The sequence below is a fragment of the Orcinus orca genome, chromosome X, assembly GCF_937001465.1.
Source record: "Orcinus orca chromosome X, mOrcOrc1.1, whole genome shotgun sequence".
In the NCBI taxonomy this organism is placed as follows: Eukaryota; Metazoa; Chordata; class Mammalia; order Artiodactyla; family Delphinidae; genus Orcinus; species Orcinus orca.
Window position 1 is genome coordinate 10059860 of NC_064580.1, and position 23446 is coordinate 10083305.

The window sequence follows — 23446 nt, forward strand, 5'->3', positions numbered from 1 at the left end:
TGGCCATGTCCCACCCCATCCCCTCTGCCCCCTTTCACACCACGGTCTCTTCTGTTCCTCTCGGTGAATCCCCATTGCTCTGGATGCAGAGTTACCATAATTATCATTTCAGAACAAGACTGTCCCAGTTTAAGGCTGTTAGTTCCAGTCCCAGAAGAATGACTATGACACAGAGGGTCGTGGGAAACTTACCTCATCTTTTCTCAAGCTTCTGAGCATGAGATTGGGCAATCAGTTTATGCATCTTTAGAGAGAATATGATTCCAGGAGCTGCTGTGGCAGCTTCCCCTTGTCCCTGGATAAAAAGCAGCTGGTGTGTGGGGACAGCTCTGGGGGTCGATCATCTCCTGCAGCATTCGCGGCCTCACCACAGGCCTGAGCGTGGCAGGGACATTCGGTCTGCTGTCTGGCCCTCAGCCTTTGTGACCGGCTTCCTTTCCGGTCTCCTCTTGCTTTTCTGAGTCGTTGTGTGGCCTTCCTTCTGGACTTGGAGCTGCACTAACTCAGTGAATTGGGCAGCAGGAAAGTCGTGTGTGAAGCCCTCAGGAGTAGAGAGGAGGGGAGGGGAGTCAGAGAAAGAAACAGGAAGCGAAAGGCGTGAGACTGTTTCGGACATACTTAGGGACTGAATTCTCATGGACCAACTGTAGGACGGTAGCAAATCTCTGGCCATCTCCTCTCAGTTTCCTCATCTGTAAAACAAGGGACTTAACGCTTTCATAATTGCTGACTTCCCCTCCACTCCTGTGGCTTCATGACCAACCACGTGTTCGTGGAACTCACCCAACTTGCCTTCCTGCTCCCCCTTTCGTCTCTCCCCACTTCCAGTTGAAGAGAAAATTCAAAGGAATGTGTGTCTTTTGTTTACTTTTGGTTGCGCTTCAAACATCTCTTTTTGACTTATTTTTAAGTTATCTGTTTGTTACAGACAGTGTTTTATTCTTTTAACACACTAACCCGTTCCTCATATATCCCCTTGGAGTTTGAGGAACATCTCTAAATGGGTTAAAAATCATTTCACAAAATTACTTTAAACTTGAAGCTTGTTAATGCTTGTGATTCGCCATCATGACCCCTGCCAACAGGCATCATGTGAAACATCGTCATTGCTGGTCTTCTTTCTGTTTAAGACATGCTGCTCTGCTAAAGTCTGGCCTTGTGGTCCCAAACATTGTGGTCTAATTACAAAGGTGTTATTTCTGTCATTGCGTTTTCTAGTGGGAAACCTTGATTTAAATTAAAAAAAAAAACTCATCTGATCGATCTTCTGACGGGAAAAGTTCTTTTAGTTGATTCAGCTGAGTTATTTGTAGCTAGAAGAGAAGAATTTTGCTATGAACAGCTGAACTCAGATATCACCAAAGGGATACTTTGGTTGGCCTTAGGGAGTTTGATTTTTTATTGTCTTATGCTGTGATTAGAATAAATTGCAGATATGTGCTGCTTCTACAAAGGGCAGAATCCTAATTCAACTGACTTACACCCCCTCCTCTTTTTTTTTTTTTTTTTTGTTAAATAGGAAACTGTTAAGGATAATTCACTTCTTTTTATGCCAAACGTCCTGAAAGTCTATCTGGAAAATGGGCAGACCAAATCGTTTCGCTTTGACTGCACCACCTCCATAAAGGTAAGAGGACCCGCTGAACCGTGTACCTGGACACTGCCAGGTACGGCGTGGAAGTCCCACTGTGACTCTTGTGCGGCTATACCTTCATTCAGAACTATCTGTTTATTTCTGAGATTTTTTTGGTTGTTTCCAAATAAGGTAGTGTGTGAATACTTAAACACAAACCCAAACAAAAAATTTAAACTAACAAGGTTCTGCTCTGCGTGTGTGTGTGTGTGTGTGTGTGTGTGTTGCAAAACAATATAATATGCTATCAGTCATGAGATACTAGGGCTAGTCATTTTAATACAGCTGAAAATTAATTAAAATAGTGTGACTGTCACCAAGAAGGCTTGGCACCCTGCCCAAAGCCAGCATGATTTCTCAGCCTTGCTATCCACGGAGATGATTAAGATGTTAGATGTTAATTGAGTATCTGCTACTTTGGTGTCCAGCAAAAAACAAGGGATAGAATAATGTAAAGATAACATTTACTTTCAATTGCTGTAACCAATTTCATGGAAATGATGCATTAAAAAGGCAGAAATGAGGTGTACTTTTAGGAGAGGGGAGAAAAGGAAGAGTCACAAAGCAATCCTGTTATTTCAGAGCCACAGGTGAGTTCTACCTAATGAGTTCTCACCTGGTATAACAAAGCGTATGAGTTCTTTACCCCCATGTTTCCTTCCTGGGGAAGAAAAGTGCATATTCTCTATTTTATTGGGCAAAGGTGTGTTCAGAAATTGATTACCCCCTAATGTTCTATCAGCCTAAAATAGGCTTTCTTCAAATGGCACAATAAAAAGGGTTTTATTGAGGTTAAAAAAAAAAAAGGGTACCTAGTGATGATCTGTACAATAATGTATCAAGAGAATATCAACTTTGTATTAAAAAACGCCTACCAATAGTCAACCTCTAATTCTCTTTTTTTTTTTTTTTTTTTTTTTTGCGGTACGCGGGCCTCTCACCGTTGCGGCCTCTCCCGTTGTGGAGCACAGGCTCCGGACACGCAGGCTCAGAGGCCACGGCTCACAGGCCCAGCCGCTCCACAGCACGTGGGATCTTCCCAGACCGGGGCACGAACCCATGTCCCCTGCATCGGCAGGCGGACTCTCAACCACTGCGCCACCAGGGAAGCCCTAATTCTCATTTTTTAAAAATTAATCAGCATAGGCCTTATGAGTGGAATTATTTCCGCCAAGACCATCTCGCTGTGCATTCTTATTGCCACGATACCACAAGCAGCTTGTTCTGAATTGCTTGAAATAGGTCGTGATTTAGCAGGTAATAGAGCAGACAATATTAGATTGATGAGGGACCATTTAAATTATCCTTAAATCATTCCAGATGAAATATTAACTTCCTTTGTACAAGACTGCTAATTTTAAGTGGTGATGACTGAAAAAGCCCTTTTCCTTTATTCCTACTCAAAATCAATTTATAGGGAGATGTTACTCCAAGTATTGATCAACTAACTTAGTGGTCAGCAAAGTTTTCCTGGAAAGGCCTGTAGAGTAAATATTTTATGCTTTGTGGGCCATTTGCTCTCTGTTGCAACTACTCAACTCAGTTATTGTCTCATGAAAGCAGCCAGAGGCAGGTGGGTTCAGGAGGTCCTTAAGACCACCCTGAGCTTTAATAATTCACTCGAAGCACTCACAGAACGCAGCACATTGGTATCCTCGCAGTTACAGGCAGAGAGCCCCCAGTCATCGTCCCCCTGGGGAGTCATGCCGACAGTGCTTATTTCTCCTAGCACTGGTGTGTGACAGTGTGCACAGGGTACTGCCAACCAGGGAAGTTCGCCCAAGCCTTGGTGTCCAGAATTTTTATTGGGGGTTGTCCACTTAGACACAGCTGCCCACCTGTGTGGCTGACCTTAGCACCCTGCCCCTCCAGAGGTGAGCTGATACCACATGGTCCATGGTCCCCACCATGAATCCCATCGTTAGCATAGACTATCCAGTGTAGCCCAAGACACCCCACGCCCCCCCCCTCAGTGAACAAAGACACCTCTATCAGGCAGGATACTCCAAGGGCTTAGAGGTTACCTCCCAAGAGCCAGGGGCAAAGAGGCAAACCTTTCTTCAGGCAAGACTCATCCTTTACTGTACAGATAATATGTGAATGAATGGCCTTGGGCAGATTCCAAACGAAGGGGCCAGGCTCTAGTTTGAAGACCCCTGACCTAACCCAAAAGAGCTACATTGTTTCAACTCCCTCTGGTACTGTGGCTTGTTCTGTGGTACCAACTGGTCAGAAAAGCTCCTTGCCATTGGAGCCCTTACCCATCTGAAGATATAGGTAAAGACTTGAATGCATTTCTTAACAGAAATAAATCTAAATTTAAAAGAGAGCCCTGTTGTTAATTCCCTCTGGCCTCTTTATTATAGGAACCCACCCCAGACTAAGTTTGATTTCCCTGAGGATGGCAGATGACAATGACAAGATGGGGAGCAATGCAAAGCGTCCACATGAAATTAAAGCTATCTTAGCTTGTGCCTCACAGCCTCATTATCACCAGAGATGCAGACTGGGAGGCGTAAACTGGAAATAGTATAGGTATGAAAGGGATATGATGCTGTTTAATAAAAATTGCCAAAATTCTTGCTTACAGAGGCACAATAGGAAAACACTATTGCTGGCACATGTCCTCCCTGGTGATTCAGGAGAATGTTTTATAAAATATGTGTTGCCACACAGAGGCTGGTTTTCTTTTCTCTTTTCTGGGTCTTGAGCAAAAATTGTGAAACAGAATATTTTTATGAAATTCAGTATAGTCACGGAATTTCTGTTGAATGATTTTTTTTGGTGGTGGGTAGGTATGGGGATCTTTGTTTTAAAGGAGCCAAAGGAAATTGAAAATGGTCCACGGGGAAGAATCAAAACCCCAGAAAGAGCAATTAAAAAAAAAACTTCTGTGTATGGCCGGGTTTCTCTCCCTTGACATTGTCGATCCTTTGGACCAGAAAATTCCTTGACGCCAGTAGCGTCCCCAGCCCCGTTGTGACAACCAAAACTGTCTCCAGAAATTGCCAAGTGTTGCTCTGTGGGATTTTAGCATCTGAATATTAGTTATCTTTGAAGAGAGATCACTTACTAGTTTTCAAGTACATGAAAAAAGTAATGGTTGAGGACATTTATTTACATTGCAGTCCACTTGTGCTTGTGTATAGAACACCTTTCTGATCATAAATGTTTAATCCTGTGAAGGATTGCTGACAAAGCTTGCTCATTCTACCTTCCCCGGAGACTTAAAATAAAAGCTGATATATGTATATCATCATTGTCAACAAAAATAATCAATAAACAATCAATAATAAGACTAGAAAAGAGTTTTATTTCAGCCAAACTGAGGACTATAGACCGGAAGCCAGCTTCCCAGATTACTCTGAGAAACTGCTCCAGAAAAGCATGGTTTTCAAGCACAGTTTTATATCTTGTCAGAAAAAAAGAACATTAAACAAGTCAGGAGTACATTTCTTGAGGATTTCAAAAAAACTAGAGCAGCACGTACACAGCGAGTCAGTATGACCTTGGCACCTGGGAAGGGAGTCTTATCATCGAAACAGGACCAGCATTGGTATCACAGGAAGGGAGCCATTTAATCTTTATTTTTAACGTGGACATTCTTGACTTGTGGTCAGTGTGCCCTTTTCTTTAATAATTAAGGCAGGGCTTCCCTGGTGGCGCAGTAGTTGAGAATCTGCCTGCCAATGCAGGGGACACGGGTTCGAGCCCTGGTCTGGGAAGATCCCACATGCCGCGGAGCGGCTGGGCCCGTGAGCCACAACTACTGAGCCTGCGCGTCTGGAGCCTGTGCCCCGCAACAAGAGAGGCCACGACAGTAAGAGGCCCGCACACCGCAATGAAGAGTGGCCCTCGCTCGCCGCAGCTAGAGAAAGCCCTCGCACAGAAACAAAGGCCCAACACAGCCAAAAATAAATAAATAAATAAATAAATTAAAAAAATAAAAAAATAATTAAGGCAGATGTACAATGTTTGATAGGCCACAAATGGACTGTTCAAATTAGCATAAAATTCAAGTTAACTTGGGGCTTCCCTGTTGGTGCAGTGGGTAAGACTCCGGGCTCCCAATGCAGGGGGCCCGGGTTCCATCCCTGGTCGGGGAAGTAGATCCTACATGCATGCCACAACTATGAGCCCTTTTGCCACAACTAAGACCTGGTGCAGCCAAAAAAAAAAAAAAAAAATTCAAGTTAACTCATGCATAAGCCAGAATGACTTCCCCATATCTCATTATGTGAAAATTTCTGTTATCAATATGGTGCCCTAACTGTATGCCAAGCAGTGCTGTAATAAATGCTGTCTATGTATGAACTCATTTAGTCCTGGTATCTATTCTGAGGCAGGTATTATTATTATCCCCGGTTGACAGGGACACTAAGGTGCCTAGAAGTTAAGTGACTTGCCTTAAGCTGCCAGCTAATACGAAGTAGACTCAGGGCAGAAGCCAGACTCTTTCCAGAGCCCACGTTCCTCACGACTACCACGTGCTCTTACAGAGGGGTAGGCTAGGGGTCGGCAAACTTTTTCTGTAAAGGGCCAGATAGCAAATATAATAATTTAGGCATCACAGGCCACACAGCCTCCCCTGCCACCAAGTTCAGGTCTCCCCATGCAGAGCACGAAAGCAGCCAATACATAAACAGATGAGCGAGACTGGGTTCCAGTAAAACTTATTTTACAAAAACAGGTGGTGGACTGGATTTGGCATGCAGGCATGTAGACCACTTTCAGAGGTGGTTTAATTGCCACCCCATTTAGAAGGAGGGGAACTGAGCCAACTACACTGCACAATCTGTTGCTAGGCTCTATAAAGTGATTCGGTTACATATATATTCAGACTCTTTTCCCTTATAGGTTATTACAAAATATTGAGTATAGTTCCCTGTGCTGTACAGTAGGTCCTTGTTGGTTATTTTATACATAGTGGTGTGTGTATGTTAATCCCAAACTCTTAATTTATCCCTCCCCTCTTTCCCTTTTGATAACCGTGAGTTTGTTTTCAATGTCTGTGGGTCCATTTCTGTTTTGTATATAAGTTCATTTATATGTGGAATCTACAATACGGCTGCCTTGATTTTGATCGCATCTTGTCTGTTTCCTCTGTAAGGATGTCATCCTAACCCTTCAAGAGAAACTCTCCATCAAAGGCATCGAGCACTTCTCCCTCATGCTGGAGCAGAGGATGGAAGGAGCCGGAACGAAGCTGCTCTTGCTTCATGAACAGGAGACCCTAACTCAGGTGTGTGAATTATGCCCCCAGTGCCCGTGCTGCCCCTGACAGCAGAGGCTGCCCTGCCCAGCGCTCCCCTGTCCTTGAATCCTTTAAATACCTTCCCCACAGCCCTGGGCAGCCCCACTATAGGAAGCGCCGGCATTCATAACGGATTTTACACCTCAAGGTGATGTTTCCCTTTTGTCAATTTTTCATAGACTGTCAGTTGATCTCACAAACAGAATTGTCAAAGACTCAGCAGTGACTCATTGGGGATATGGCTCTGCAGAACTATATTTTATGTTATGGTCATGACTTGTTCACCTGTTTTGATAATTGATCTCTAGAAACTATTAAAAGGAAATGCTTTCTGCAATTATTTAAATTAAGCCAAAATCATATTTCGTTCTTTTAAGTTCCGGGTACCTACCTCAGACTGTTTTTGGAAGCCTGAAATCCCTGCCCCATCGTGCCCACTGTAAATATGTGACCCACCAATGTGTCCCAGCTCCTGGTCACCAAGATGCCACCCCCATCTGTTCTCTGGGGAGACAAGCGGGTTGCTTGGCTGCTGAATTCAGCACAGCACCCTGACTTTCCTTGTGATTCCACACAAGCAGGGTCTTTGTTGGATGTATAAGGGATTTCAACAAATTCCTCTTATGTAGGAGAGTTCACTGAAGAGGGGAGCTTATGGAGGGGGGCGTGAGGGGACACCAGGAGGAGAGGCAGGGAGTCAGGTCACCCCCAGACGGATGGAGTAGCAGAAAGTGTCATCACGCTCAATTGCCTTTTGGTTGTCGCACAATTAAAAGCTACACGTCAGGTCCCGCAGATATCCCTGACTCTCTCAATGTAGTAAAACTCGATGCAATGAATTCGTTACGAAGTTATCATTTGTGTTCATTTCGTATCTCTAAACTTGACCTTTTATTTTTATCACGTTTAAATCTGCCTATTGATTTTTTTTTTTTTTTTTTTTTTTTTGCGATACGTGGGCCTCTCACTGCTGCGGCCTCTCCCGTTGCAGAGCACAGGCTCCGGATGCGTAGGCTCAGCGGCCATGGCTCACGAGCCCAGCCGCTCCGCGGCATGTGGGACCTTCCCGGACCGGGGCACGAACCCGTTTCCCCTGCATCGGCAGGCAGACTCTCAACCACTGCGCCACCAGGGAAGCCCTACCTATTGATATTTTAAATCACATCTAATTGTTTATTATGTTAACCTGTGCCAAAACACGCTTGGAAACAGATGAGTTGTTTATTCTTTGTTATAGGGGAACAGCCCCTGATACACAGAATCCCACATGTGAAAGGTCAGTGTTTGGCTCCGAGTTCCTCCAGAAGCCAACCTTGAGACAAGGATTTGGATGTCAGTGGTTTATTTGGGAGGCGATATCAGGAAATACTGGCAGAGGAATGGGAGGGGAAATGGGAAAATGGGGACGCCAATAAAGAGTGTGTAATCAAGCCAGTTTCCACTGTGGGCAGCTGGAGCGCAATCCTGCTGGGGACACAGGGAACCAGCAGAGAACGTGCCTCAGAGGTATCCCACCCAAGGGCGAGGGGGCTGGGGCTTCGTACGCTAACATCCTGTCCATGGTTGGGGGTGGGCTTCTCCTAAGGCCAACTGCTCCCTGGCTCTGCTGGTTTGCCCTGTGCTGGCAGATGGTCACAGGTGTTTGCAGTAAATAGCCTTCAGCTTGGAGCAGTAAATGCCAAGGGGATGTGGGCAGACAGCCAGTTACTATGAGTCTAAGGAAACCACCCACAACTTTTTGATATTTCTATTTCTACTTTCCCCCTGAACTTCTACCTACCACCCAGCCTTTATGGGAAAGCTTCATGCTGATTTAGCTGGACAGAGATTCTTTCAAAGTCTCTTCTGATGCTAGGTAACCATACCTTCTCATTCCGGATTGATTTCCAATTTTTAGACTTCTTTTAAAACATTAGAGGAGGAGTTTCAACCCCCGGCTTTCTCTTCCATCAGGACTTTTGGCGCTGGCCACCCTCCTACTCCGCGGGCAGCAAGGTCAAAATTCCTTTTCCCTAAGGGCCAAGAATAATCCCCAGGTCTTTTTGCTTTACCTCCTCCAGTATCTCCTACTCAGAGCTTAATTTACTCTCCCCTACTGGCCTTTTTAATTAGCGTGCTGGTGAAGCCCACCTGCAATTCTTTTCCCAGGAGACCCTGGCTACAGGCTCCTGCTGCAAAGCCTGCCGGGAGTTGTAGTCCCTCGGGTCCAGGCCACGCGTGGGAATGCGTGGGGCTGGTTGAGGCGGGGGGACGGGGGCCTGGTGTGGTAGGACTCATAAAGGGCCAAAAATAAATGTAATGATGCCTTAAAAAAAAAAATTAGAGGGATTCCCTGGCAGTCCAGTGGTTAGGACTCAGCACTTTCACTGCAGTGGCCCGGCTTCAATCCCTGGTCAGGGAACCGGGGCGGCTCCGCCAAAAAAAAAAACCCAAAAAACAAAACAAAACAAAAAACTTAGAAGGAAACAAAAAGCCTCTAACAATGCTTCTTCCCTTATCTTTCTAGAAGAGGCTTTGTTTTGTCTTTAATCAGAACGAAAAGCAAAGTGCTAAAACTCAAGTATTGTCTCTAGAAAACTGATTGTTTATCCTGAAACAAACCAGCTATATGCCTTTGAATTCAATACATATGAAAAATTTGACCCATGAAATATTTATAGGCATGATAGAACTGGGGAGTAAGTATAAGGAATTTGTCCAATAACAAAAATTATTTTAAAACATTTAACTGTGATGAAAACTGCCAAGGAACTTTTAAGCGACTCTACCTGAATTTCTGGCAGTTTGACACTAAACTTCTGTCTAGAAAGTAACGTTGTTATTACATACTACTTAAAGTTTCCAAGAAATTGTTTTTTTGCTTGTTTTAGAGACTGTTATTCTCCTGGACTGCCATTTCTAATGAGTCTAAAGCATGTTTTTGCATTACATTCATTTATTTCCCAAAACTAGTGTAACCTACTAATGATAAAAATAAACTCAAGGAGGCTTATGGAAAATTCAGGACAGATTCTAACCTGTAATTAAAGGAGCCGGAGATAAGATGATCTCTGACTTTCTGACATCAGACAGGACCTTCTGACAGAACACCATTATGTCACTGTGACACTCATCAGCAGCCCTGCCAGCAGCCCAGGTCTCTTAGAGTCCCACGCATCCTTCTTCCTGGTTTGCTTTACCATCAGCCAGTGATGAGCAGCCCGGATCCCATGGGCTCCTGACTTCACTCAGCTTTGCAATCCTGCCCACAGACAGGAAGCTGGTTCAGTGTACTGCTTCTCAGGATGCCCAGTGTACCTTTAAACGTGGGATGTGTTTTCCCCTTGAAATTCTTCTATATAACAAAGTTAGCAATGTAAACTCTCAGAATGTGTGTGTGCATGCGCACTCCGATAACTCAGTAAAGCTATTACTATTTTATTTCGATTTTTTTTTTTTTTTTGACTGCACTGCGTGGCTTGTGGGATCTCAGTTCCCTGACCAGGGATTGAACCTGGGCCACAGCAGTGAGAGCCCAGGATCCTAACCACTAGGCCACCAGGCAGCTCCCTATTTTGAACTTTTAAATTGCAGTTCACGAACATTTTTATTTTGCCAGGTTTGTCCCCTGCATAAAAGTAGTTACAAGTACATGAAACTGCATGCAAGCGCATTAAAAAGTACATCGAGGGGCTTCCCTGGTGGCACAGCGGTTGAGAGTCCGCCTGCTGATGCAGGCGACACGGGTTCGTGCCCCGGTCTGGGAAGATCCCACATGCCGCGGAGCGGCTGGGCCCGTGAGCCATGGCCGCTGAGCCTGCGTGTCCGGAGCCTGCGCTCCGCAACGGGAGAGGCCACAACAGTGAGAGGCCCGCATACCACAAAAAAAAAAAAAAAAAAGAACATCCAAGTGCACAAAACTACAAGTAGAACAACTGTGTGGGTTCCTGCTGCATGGTTTTAGTTTCATCGCACTGACCTCTTTAAGGGAAATTGAAGAAGCTTTTACCTTCTTTTTTCAATCTTTTTTTGTTTGTTATTTTTTTTACTTTTTTTCTTTTACCTTCTTTCTTGAAGTCCAGTGTCTTTCATTCATTCAGCTGTGTATGAAGCACCTACCGTTCATTGATTGATTCCCCTTTGTTGCAAAAAGAATTAAGAAACTAAGACCTAGTAGTTGGCACATACTGTGCTGGGGAAAAGGAAAGCGACTCAGAATGATCCATGGTCCTTAACCCTGAAGGACACGTGGTGTATTCTAAGCCCCTTTGAACAATTTGGACAAATCATAATAGCAGAAGTTTGGGTAGTTTGGAAACCTGAGGACTCCAAATTTAGTGAACGGGCCAAAATTTCTGTCCTCCTGCGTTCCAGTTGGATGTCATCCAAGTTGCCACTGTCATGCTTTCATTGCTACCATCCTTCTGGAGTCTAATTGAGGAAAAAACCCACAGCAGTGTTACACAGTAATAAACTGTAGTGACCAGTCTCTGTGCTCCTATCCCCGGGTCCCCTTCTGCGCCCCCTACCCCCAGCCTTGCTTGAGTGTGTGACTGTCACGACAGCCAGCATCTGCAGATCTTCTTCAGAGGACTTCCCTCAGACTGCTGGCGCCCATCCTGTCCATACCTGGAAAGTCACAGCCCCCTGGGACAGCCCGAAAGCAATGATTTACCTGTGATCCCAGAGGCTCCGTGGTGTAAGTTTCCCACCAGAGTCTCCCTCAGGACAGCCTGTAGCCACCCCTGCTGGGCTGACCTGAGCAGGTTCCTCTCCTGTCTGACCTGCTTCCCCCACTCCCTCACTGGCCTCTCCTGGGAGCAGTTCCTTATTGAAGTCCCGCATTTCAGGGACTGCTTTGGGGGAACGTGACCTAGGTCACAGGTATGTGCAGTGTTCAGGGAATGAGTATGTATGACAAATACTAAAAGAACCTCAACCGCTTCCTTCCTCAGTGTCCAAAGAAAGCTGCCTTTGCTTCTGCCCCTCAGCCCTTTCTGCCGGCACTGAAGGATTCTTGTCATTGGTCTGCTCTTCTAGGTGACCCAGAGGCCCAGCTCGCATAAGATGAGATGTCTTTTCCGAATTAGCTTCGTCCCAAAGGATCCAATTGACCTTTTAAGGCGAGATCCAGTTGCTTTCGAGTATCTGTATGTTCAGGTATGTGAGAACCAGGGCATGTTTCATATTAACATTGTGGGATGAATTAACTGTGGGGTTTTCCCCCCTGAATTCTTTAGTTTGGGATCTTCTCTCTCTTCGTCCCTCAGCCCAAGCTCAATGTATTATAAAAGAATTCCATGGTGCTTTTTTCTTATTGTAGTATAGCTGATTTACAATATCATGTTAGTTTCAGGTGTACAGCACAGCAATTCAGTTATGTTATTTTTATATATATATATATATATATATATTCTTCAGATTCTCTTCCCCTATAGGTGATTACAAAATATTGAGTGAGGTTCCATGGTGCTTTTTAAATTTTCACTTTTGATTTTGAAATAATTTCAGCCTTATGAAAAAGATGCAAGAGTAGTAAATGAGCTCTTTGATATCCTTTACCCAGATTCACCAGTTGTTACCATTTCACTACATTTACCCTATCTTTAGTGTGTGCACACGTCCTCCCCTTCCCCCATCACACACGATTTTTTTCCTAAACCATATGAATGTCAGGTACCAAAACCATGCTCATTTACCCCGAAATATGTCAGTACATTTTCTAGTAATGAGAACATTTTCTAATATAATCATTATACAATTAACCAAATCGGGAAATTTAACACTGATCCATTTCCATTATTGGATCTACAGTCTGTGTCCAAATTTTGCCCATTGTCCCAAAAAGGTCCTTTATATCAATTTTTTCTAGGATAGGATCCACTCCCGGATCTCATTTTGCATTTAGTTGGCATGTTACTTTAGTCTTCTTCAGTCTGGAGCATGCCTCAGCCTTTCTTTGACTTTCACGACCTTGACAGTTTTGCGGAGTGCTGATCAGTTATTTTGTAGAAACCTCTCGATTTGGGTTTCTCTGGGGTTTTCTCATGATCAGATTGAGGCTCTGCATTGGGGGCAGAACAACAACATGAATGACTCCATGCCCTCCTTAGTGCATCGTATCAGGAGGCATGTGATGTCGTTTTGTCCCCTTCATGGTAAGGTTCACACTGACTCTTGTCAACATTCATACTAATTGATGTTCTCCAGAAGTTACCACTTTTCCTTTTATAGTTAATAAGTAATTTGTGGAAAGTCACTTTGCAACTCTCATTATCCTTTTACCTGTTCATTTTAGTATTCGTTGATGATTCTTGCCCAAATATTATTGCGATGGTTGAAAATGATGATTTGTCTAATTCTGTTATTTCTTCTTCAGTTATTTGCTGGCATTCTCCTGTAAGAAAGAGTTTTCCCTTCTTCTTTATTTACTTATTTTGTTTATTCATTTATTTGGTGCTTAGATTGTTCTGAAATACCGTGATATTCATTGTAATGGAATTATTCATTTCAAGGCAGTAAAACTTTAAGAAGATATATCTTTTTGCAGACTGTCTATATCTGATTCTGGGATATAATTTTCAAAAAGCAAGACTTCCAGAAATGAGACGCTTTGCTGTTTATCCCAGGGATAAGGGAATTTATCTGCTTGATATTTAGGCGATGTTCCTATATTTCTCTATAACTGCTTCCCATTACTCTTACTTAAATTCCCAATATAATCACATCAAACAGTAAGAGCCCACTTACCTAATGCTTAAGCATCTACATTAGAATTACTCAAAGAGGTTGTAAACCTTAATGTAACCTTCCCCCACAAAGAAAGGAGAAAACGCAAGAGTAAGGCCAAAAAAATGCTCTCTTTGGCTGGGGGATATCTGTATAAGCCAAAGGTTGCTGGAGCCCTAAGTAAGAAATAAAAAGCAAAGAACGTGGGAAAAAGAAAAATAGAAGAAACATTTGTTAACTCTGGGTAGTTGATATACTGACTGGTATTTGTTTTACTATTCTCAGTATTTTCTTGTATATTTCAAAGCCTTTGTAATCTTTAAAAAGTTGGGTGTGAAAAGAAAACAGAAGATGGCAGAGAGATGTAGACAAGATAGATGTCAGAGATTAGGAACAGTAACATAAATTAAACGGCAATAAGCCGTGGAGAACAGAAATTAAGTGGGAGGAGAAAGAAGCAGAACATACTAGAACATTCCAGCAGATGGGGGCACTCAGGGAAAGGCCTGTTAAATGTTCCCCACTTCAGTGGTCTTTGGAGGAGACTGTGGTATTTACAACTCAGAAGGATAATTAGTGTTTATGAAGATAACCCGGAGTCATCCGAAAAAGGCAAATCGTGCCCATATACCCTGTTTATCAAATAAAGAAATGTGCACTACACTTCACTCCGTTTTCTACCCAGAACAATGAACTTAAATGTTAAACTTTGGTTATCTGGGTTACAATATCCCCTGTTCCCCCAGGGGCCAGGTAACCCAGACCTGACTGCACGGGACAGCTTGATTCTCAGCTGATCTGTTACTGCATCTTCCCATATTCCTTCTGAGAACCAACCCGGGGCTCTGCCACGGCAACTCATGTCACGTGCTATGTTTTTAGCTTGTTAGTTGCAAATAAGTAGTTACAGGTGCCGATCAGCGTGTGGCTGTAGAGCGCGAGATGCATTCAGTTGTCATTCTCTATAATTATATACTCATCCCATTAACAAGATGATGCTTTAAAGCCATTTACTTGGCTTCTGTTTGCAACATCACAATTCCATTGCATTTCTAAAAGAAGAGCCCGGTTGCGTTTGTCTTGGGGAGGAGAGACCTTTTAAGTAGCCCGGGAGTAGTGCTAAGCGCTTAAGGTGTTTGCTCAAATCTAATGCAGTTCATGGAAACCTTTCTTATTCAAAAGACACATCTTTTCTACCTGTGGGACTGTCCCGAGAACAGGAAAGCCTGTCCGGGGCTCTTGCCCTGGGACTAGCTGAAGACCGAAGACATTTCTGCTTTCCCCGCTTGGGTGTTGCACAGGTGGGGGATTAGCTATCCCTTCAAGGAGTAGCCAGCACTGGGGGGGAGCCATGTTACGGCGGGCGATAGCGGCCAAAATTAACCTACCATCATCTCATATATCCTCCACTGAGAATAGGAAATGAAAATTTCTTGGACTCAGACCCTCTGTCTCAAAATGCCTTGTATCACAGAACGTGCAGTAGGTCTAAAATTACATATCTGTGTAGCGTATGTCAGTGGGCCTGCGAATGGTGCTGTGTCCGAGTGTTGATTTTAAGGTACTAAAAAGATGCAATAAAATTAGCCTGGAGAACAAGAGAGGAAACAGAAACAATGTCTATCACGTTACACAGACAAAAATCAATTCTGCCTAGTGGGCTCTTAATGAGGGCAGTGGCCATTGACAAGCCATGACAATGACCACAGAGGTTTCGATAGTGATAATATATAAGAATCTCCTAGCCATTAATGGACCATGAAGTATTTTACAGATTTCAGCATATATAATAACAGTAAACCCTAATAATCCAGACTGTTCTGTTTCATAATTATAATAAGCTGTGCTGACATTTAGCTGTCCACTGTCTATTAAAACAACGATGGGTAAACCAATTGGTAAACAGGATGATACGGCTACAAAATGTTTTCAAACACTTTAGCAGTACTGGTTTCCTTTTTAATATCTCACATATTCATTATAAATGAATTTTTGTAGGTCTAAAGCGGAGTCTGTTGAGACCTCTGTTTAGCAAAACAATGACCGCCATTTGTGTGTATAAGTATATTTTAAATAATGTACTTGAGAGTAATAAATGCATAATCTGTACCAAAAATATATATAAGTCAGACATCACACTAGTTCTCCGGGATCAGTCTGAACTAATTATATAATGTAATTAAGTGACTAATCACCTTGACAAAAGAATCCACTCAGAAGTCTGGTTAAATACAGGGTATAGCAGGAGTGGGAAAAACCAACGGCAGTCACAACTCTGAGGACAAGAGATAGTGATGAGTCACCTTTATAAAGCACATTCCATTTTATGAAACATCCTTGCAGGTATGCTAGCAATCTTGAGAGTTCGCTGTTGTTAGCCCATTCTTTTTTCAGATAAGAAAACTGAGACTCAAGAGAGATGAAGTGTCACATCCAAGGTCATTTGATTGGCAGTTGACAGAGCCTAGGATCCAACTTGGAGCTTTTGTCTCTAAATTCTACGCTAAAATCCTGTTTCAAATCTGTCATGCAATAGCAGTCCTACAAGAAAGTGATCTGTCAAAATGGTTTATCGAAAAACTGGTTCTTCGAGTGCGTGTTATGGCCTGGCACTTTGCCAAGAGACTTGCCCACCCTCATCCCTCACAAGACTATAAAATGACCCTATCTGGACCCTCAAACCCCCGGTACCCCATTGTGGACAACCCTGGGCTCTTGGAAATAACTGGTAAACCCAAGACTAGCAAAACAAAATGGCAGCTTCCCTCAGAGCCACCCTGTCTCCTGCCTCTAATCAGACCCACTTCCAACAGGAGTACAGTGCAATCCAGATAGATGTAGGATTTTAAGGAAAAACGAAGGTGGAAAACCATGTGAAGGACGGAGGGAAGGGAATGTGGCTTCACTCTTGGGGGTGAGGGATGGGCTGAGAGGCAGGCACCCAGAGCAGGCAGGTAGGGTCCCAGGGGGATGTATCTGAAGGGCAAATACTGTATGCAGAAACCGTATGGGGTACATGTTCCCATTTAGTAGAATCAATACATGAAGTGGTCGTAAAGGTACTTATCTCAGAAAGGAGCCAAACAAATCCTGATACGGTTTTTCATTTGAAATCTTTTGAGGACAAGGCAAAGAATAAAGAAGGGAGAAAGAGGCTAAATATATTTTCTAGCCCAAGAACCTAGTTTCCAATAACGAAAATAAGTAAACACACATGCAGAATATACTTAAGCAGCACCGTGCTTCCCATCAACGTTTGGCTCAGTGTTTGCTCCGTGCAGGAGTGAGAATGGCGCCCTCAGACCCTTCACTTGTGGTCCTGGAGGGCTTGACACGTTACAGTACCCTCTCAGCCCCTCTTCAATCTGATGCTCACCCCAAACCCTGTGAGGTAGGTGTCACCCTTTTACATGTGAACAAACTAAAGCCGAGAGACTCCCTCAAAGTCTCAGTGGGGGCAGTCACCACTGGAACGGACTGACGATTTCAAGAGCCACCCTCCACTGAGTGCGCCAAGGCGCTGTGGCAAAGCGTGCATCTCAGCTCATCCTCACCACCCTCTCCACTCCGGCCAGGTCGTTGGTATGAATCCCCATTGCACAGATGAGTAAACTGAGGCTGCAAGAGCGAAGTAAACTGCTTGAAGTTTATGCACAGAGGTAGCCATTGGTAAAGCCAGGACCCCGAGGCAGGTGTAGGTCCAGAGCTGCTGCTCTCCATCACCTTGCTCATTCTACCTCCCCGAAACCGCTCTGGATGATGGCAAGAGGGTGACATTGATGATGACAGCTCTAAACATGTATGAGTGCTTCCAATTTACCGGATGGAATTCTGAGGGCTTGTTAACTCACTTAATCCTTGTCACAACCCTGCGAATGGGAAGTATTATCCCCAACTTAAAGAAGAGGAAACGGAGGCACAGAACAATTAAGGGCCTTGCCCAAGGTCACACGGTGAAAGTAGGGAAAGAGGATTCTTTCCTCTTAAAGTGGAAAAAGAGAATTGGAACCCAGGATTCCAATCCCGGCAGCCTAGCTACAGAAGCCACATCATGCTACTAGGGCTTCACGTGTTCAGTCGTGGCACCTGTGTTTGGAAATTCCATTCCTAAATTTCTCATTATTTTTACAAGAAGCTAAATATTTAAATAGCAGCTCGCTCGTGATGATGTTGAATGTTTGTGTGGTCTCTGTGTTTGTGCGTGCGCTTAAATACTGACTCGTTCCAAGCAGCGGTGAAAATGTTTCCACATTTGGCTCCTTGCCTTGGAAGTGAAGGTGGGGCAGTGGGGAAACGCCTGTCACCTGTCCCTCTAAGGCAACGCAGTGCATCCTTTGACAAGCTGCGCCCTCTGCTGGTCTCTTTTCAGAGTTGTAACGACGTCGTTCAGGAGCGGTTTGGGCCGGAGCTGAAATATGACATCGCCCTGCGGCTGGCGGCGTTGCAAATGTACATCGCAACCGTGACCACCAAGCAGACGCAGAAAATCTCCCTCAAGTACATTGAGTAAGTGTTGACTCTCGGAGCCATTTCGGAGACAAAGATGTTGCCTCCTTAATGCCCAAGGGTATTTTTGATGTGTATGTCTATTTCCAAAATTGATGTTGTTTGTGGCAGAGCATGTGTTAACCAGAGGCAAAATATATGAATACTCTGTTCATGTTCGGTGGAAGACACCATTTCTTACCTAGTCCACCTTTAGAGAATTGTGGTTAAATTGAGGGTCACATTTAAAATGAAGCATACATTTTTAAATTCCTAAATGAACTTGGTTCTAAAGCAAGCTTTGGTCTCAGCACTCTTCAGACATTAAGCTGTTTGATTCCCAAAACCTCCCTATGAAGTCAGTAGGAGTGTAGCTCCGTTTGACAGATGAGCAAGCCGAGGCACAGACGGTTAAATAACTTGCCTGAGTCACACTGGCTATTAACTAGAGGGGGTAGGATTCGAACACAGGCGGTGGGACTCCACATCGTGCTATAGGTTGTGTGATCATTTGAAGACCTGTGTTTAGAAAATGGTGTGCATAACCAGAGATTACTTTTAGATGATCAAAATGCAGTATACAAAGTAATTCTTTGAGTCCTAATCAGGAAGGATGGTAGTTGTAATAAAGAACTGCGACAGCGTGGGAAAGGATGCCACACAAACTTTGTTTCATGAATCAAATGCTGTTTGGAAAATAAATGCCTTCTCTTGCTGAATATGGCATTTACAACAGCAGTATACTACCTCTTTAGCCAGAAAAGATCCCCTCTTGTTAGAAAAAAGCGGTTTATGTTGCCTTCAGTTGACGAGCTTATATAAGAGTCATCCTTTAAAAGAGAACCCTCTGTCTCCCAGTCTGTATGCTTCCTGTTGGAAGGTGATCCAACAGCCTAAAGCAGCCACCATTTTCTTAATCCTGGCAGCTCTAATGCTAAGAAAAAAGAAATACTCATGTTTCCAAGTTTATGGTGGGGCTGAAGCCTCATCTCCACGTAACACTACAGGCCTTAGCGTCTGCTCTGTCTCCACCTCCAAGTGGCATATGGCTGATTAAAACTCCACATCCCAGAGAAGCTTCCCGTGGGCTGCCTGTAAAGCCTTTCTGGGTTCCCCAGCGCCAGGTCGTCCCCCACGGAGTGAAATGGTTTCTTCTCGATGGGTTTGCAAGCCTGCGTTTGGGAAGATGAGAGCTCCAGGTTGCTGACCCCCAGTGCCCCTGATCTTTCCACTCTCCGTTCTCCTGTCACTGCCTAGGGACAGATCCTTGTGTGCAGTTTGAGAAGCCCAGGCCTTCCAATCTCAGTGCACTCCTTTTTGCAGATGGTTTGTCTCTTTCTCTCTTGCCACACATGCCAGGACTGGAGCCCGAGAGAGATTCGGCTCACAAAGAGGTCTCGCGCTTGAGTGGATCCATTCACACCCTCATCCATTCCCCTTTCTGAGGATCTTAGGAACAGATGAAACTGGATCCCACTTGAAAAGTTGGCCTGCACAACTTGAGATGATTTTCAGACAACCGAAATGCATTTCTGTTCCTACTTTCTGTACCCACATTTTACCAGGTTGAGTGTGGTACAATCAAAAACTTCCAGAGATAACTAGCTTGCCTAAGAATCTTGCAGAGTCTATGATGATTAATTAATGTTCTCATTAATTCATTCATTCACCCAACAAACGTTCATTGAACATTTTATGTGATACAGTAATTCCCCTACGTACAAACGAGTTCCGTTCCGAGAGCGCATTGCTAAGTCCAGTTTGTTCCTAAGTCCAACAAAGTTAGGCTAGGTACCCAACTAACACAATCGGCTATATAATACTGTATTATAATAGGCTTATAATACTTTTCACACAAACAATACATAAAAAACAAACAAACACAAAAATAAAGAAAACATTTTTAATCTTACAGTACAGTACCTTGAAAAGTACAGCAGTCCAGTACAACAGCTGGCATACTTTTGCGGCTGGCATCTAGTGAACAGGCAAGAAGAGTTACTGACTGCAGGAGGGAGAGGAGGTGGGAGATGGTAGAGCTGAAGGATCGTCAGCAGTAGGACACGGAGGGCCAGCTGCCATTTCACTCACGCCCGACGTTGATGTGAACGCATGTTTGCATCTTTGAAAGTTTGCAACTTGAAGGTTCCTATGTAGGGGACTTACTGTCTTTATACTGAGAGAAAAGAAAATATTGTAAATTATAATCTTAACCTTTGAAGAATTTGTGATCTGATTATAAAGACAAGACATAGAATGAAAAGTAATGATGTAAAATAATGATACAAGTAGAATTACAGGGTACCCCATAAGGAGTGCCAAATGATGGGTAAAAATAGTAAGTACAAGTTGAGGAGAAGGAGAAGGAAGAAAGCAGTGATCACAAAGAAACACCATCTTAACTAGTGAAAAGGGTGTGAATGGTCAAGTGGGGGAAAGCTGTCTTCCTACCCTTCTTTAGAGAGGATCTGGAGCCGGAGAAATAACCAGAACCTTCTCGAAAGTCTTCACATAATTTAGAAGATTCTGGTTGGGCACATGACCAATCAGGATAAATTTCCTAGAATTCAAAATATGGAACCTTCCTAGGATAGGGTTGTAGTCACTGTTGGGAACATGGGCTCTTGGCAAGAATATACTAACCCAGGCCCATTTGTTGTTTTTTTTCCTTGTATATCCACACCTATGAGTGATGTTTGCATCTCTTTGTCAGTACCAGACATACTTAAGGGTCCTGAACCCTACCCTGTCTCCATACCAGCAACCCCCTCCCCTCCTCAGCAAGAAATGTTGACGGAAGGAGTTAGATAGATACTATCTGGGTGGGAGAAAAGAGAATTGTGTGTTTCTGGAGAACACCATTGATGAGGGAGATGGGGAGGAAAGAATAGTTTGGGAACATGAAGGAGTTACATTTATCCTTCTAAGAGAAGACAGAAAGAGCATGGGCAGACAGGGAGAGGTGACAATGGGAATAAACAAAGGGATGGAGAGAAATTGGTGTTGGAAGTACAAACTCAGATACGTGAATGAACTCTAAGAGACTCAGAGGTGGGTTGGATAAAGTGTCTGTTCAATTTCCATTGGTACCAAATGCCTCATTAGCCTTCTCTCTGGAGAGTGAAGAATATATTTCTTTTAAAATGCAAACATATGGATTAATGATCAAATAGTATGTTTCCTGAATATAAATTAAAAGTTGCTTCCGTAACTGGGGACTTGTCTCCATTCCCTGCCTTACCAAGAGTTCATTTGTTCCAACAAACATCAGAGTGCCATTTTGTCTTAGATATCTAATCATCACAAGAATGTGAAATTAAAGATATGCTCTTTATTGCAGAAAAGAATGGGGATTAGAGACTTTTCTTCCCTCTGCTGTGCTGCAAAGCATGAAAGAGAAGAACATAAAGAAAGCACTTTCACACCTTGTCAAAGCAAATCAAAACTTGGTACCACCCGGTAAAAAGGTATCACATTTGCATCTTAATAGAAAATGGATTTTAAAAAGTGAGGCTTGCATACATTTTTTAAAATGTTTAAAATTAGCCCGTGAATAAAATACTTAGCACCAGATTTGCAGAGGATGTAACACTATATAACCTTCTTTTTTTTAACTATTAACATGTTTCTAAGACTAAATGAAAGATCAGTATTCTAATGGAGGCCTATTTATTCCTTGTAAGCTACAGACTCCTTATTGTACGGATTGTGTGTGCGTTCACGTGAGCATGTAGGAGAACCTTGCAAAGCCTCTGAGACCTTGGGATTAGAGGATAGAATTGCAAAATATTTTCATCATATTTTTGCTTACCACTCAGACCAGCTTAAGTGCACAGCAGCCAGTAAGGGTTCCTGCAGACTAGACGCCACATGAATTAAACCAAGGTTTCTCTACCTTGGCTCTATTGACATTGGGGACCAGATCATTCTTCGTTGGAGAAGAAGGGCTGTCCTGTGCATTGTGTGATGTTTAGCAGCGTCGCTGTCCTCTACCCATGAGATGTCAGTAGCGCCCACCCCCTCAATCGTGACAAACAAAAATGTCTCTGGATTTTGCCAAAATCACCCCCAACTGACAACCACTGAATTAACTCTTACTTTTAGAAGATAAACTTAGTTCTGTCATTCACCATCATTAGTGTTAAATTCTCCTTTTTTTTAATCAAGTAAAAGAGATACAAAGGACACTTTAAAATATACTGTTGGTCAGAATAGAGAGTTATGTTTATTGGTAATAAAAGCACAGGGTTTCAGGAACCAGAAAGAGAAGGAGCCTTAAAATCCAGGACCTATAAAATTGGAGACAGTCTGACAACCCAAGAACAGTTTCTCAGTGATACCAGCCATAGAAATGTGTGTGACTCTAATACAAATCATTTGTGTGGCTAGTTCTTTGGTCTTTTAGTATCTGATTTTAAGTCCTTTTTACTGGCTGACACATACTTATTTCTGCTCCCTCCTCACCCCCAATGACTTTTTTAAACGTGTGATCAACTTTGACACACACTATCAGCCACCTTTGACTTACTTCCCAGTTTCTGTAAGCATTTAGCTTATGGAAATATAGCAGGATGTCATGGGTCAAGATGTTCTAAGTATCAGTTCTGACTTGCCCAAAGCTACTTTCTTTTAATTGACTTGGTGTGATTTTCTTCCAAGCCTGGCCCACTGGTTTTGTAATAATTTGGATAACTGCTCTAAGATCAGTCTATCTATCACTGTCCTTCTATAACGGTCATTTTTTTTCTAGTTAAGAGTGAGTGGTTTGATTTCAAATCAATTTGCAAAGTGCTTTGGATTTTTGAAAGAAGTCGGCTGGATGATTGGTTCTAAACTACAATTATATAAAGGATAGCACATTGAGGTACGGTTGACAAATGAGTTGGCAAGTTATCTGCAATTGAAAACAGAGTTTTACAGTCCTTGCTACTTGATGTTCTACACCTCGTTGGAAAATTTCACCTCTAACAAACTTTCCTGGCACATTTGGTATGAAATGTGGACTTTTTTTCTTTCTTTCATTTTTTTTAATTAAAAAAATTTTTTTTGAAGTATAGTCGATTTAAAGTGTTTCAGGTGTACAGCAAAGTGATTCAGTTATACATATATATGTGCGTGTGTGTGTGTATATATATATGTATATATTCTTTTTCAGATTCTTTTCCATTATGGTTTATTATAAGATATTGAGTACAGTTCCCTGTGCTATACAGTAGGACCTTGTTGTTTATCTATTTCATGTGTAGTAGTTTTGTATCATATTTTAGATTGAAACGTGGACTTTTTTCAATCAAGTACTTTTTTAGGATATGGGAATCTGCATTTTTAAGTCTTTATAAAGATCAATTTTACCTGGATAAAATTTC

At 43.0% G+C, this 23446-nt stretch overlaps 1 protein-coding gene across 4 annotated transcripts in view; it reads left to right on the top strand.

Annotated features, from left to right (window-relative positions):
- Positions 1 to 23446, top strand: part of FRMPD4 (FERM and PDZ domain containing 4) — a 542080-nt gene that overhangs the window by 502217 nt on the left and 16417 nt on the right. For all 4 annotated transcript variants that reach the window (XM_033415080.2, XM_049704911.1, XM_049704909.1 and 1 more), the window contains 5 exons: positions 1520 to 1627; positions 6744 to 6875; positions 11907 to 12026; positions 17965 to 18101; positions 21421 to 21547. In XM_033415080.2, coding sequence (XP_033270971.1) covers positions 1520 to 1627; positions 6744 to 6875; positions 11907 to 12026; positions 17965 to 18101; positions 21421 to 21547 — 624 coding nt within the window. The remainder of the gene's footprint in view (positions 1 to 1519; positions 1628 to 6743; positions 6876 to 11906; positions 12027 to 17964; positions 18102 to 21420; positions 21548 to 23446) is intronic.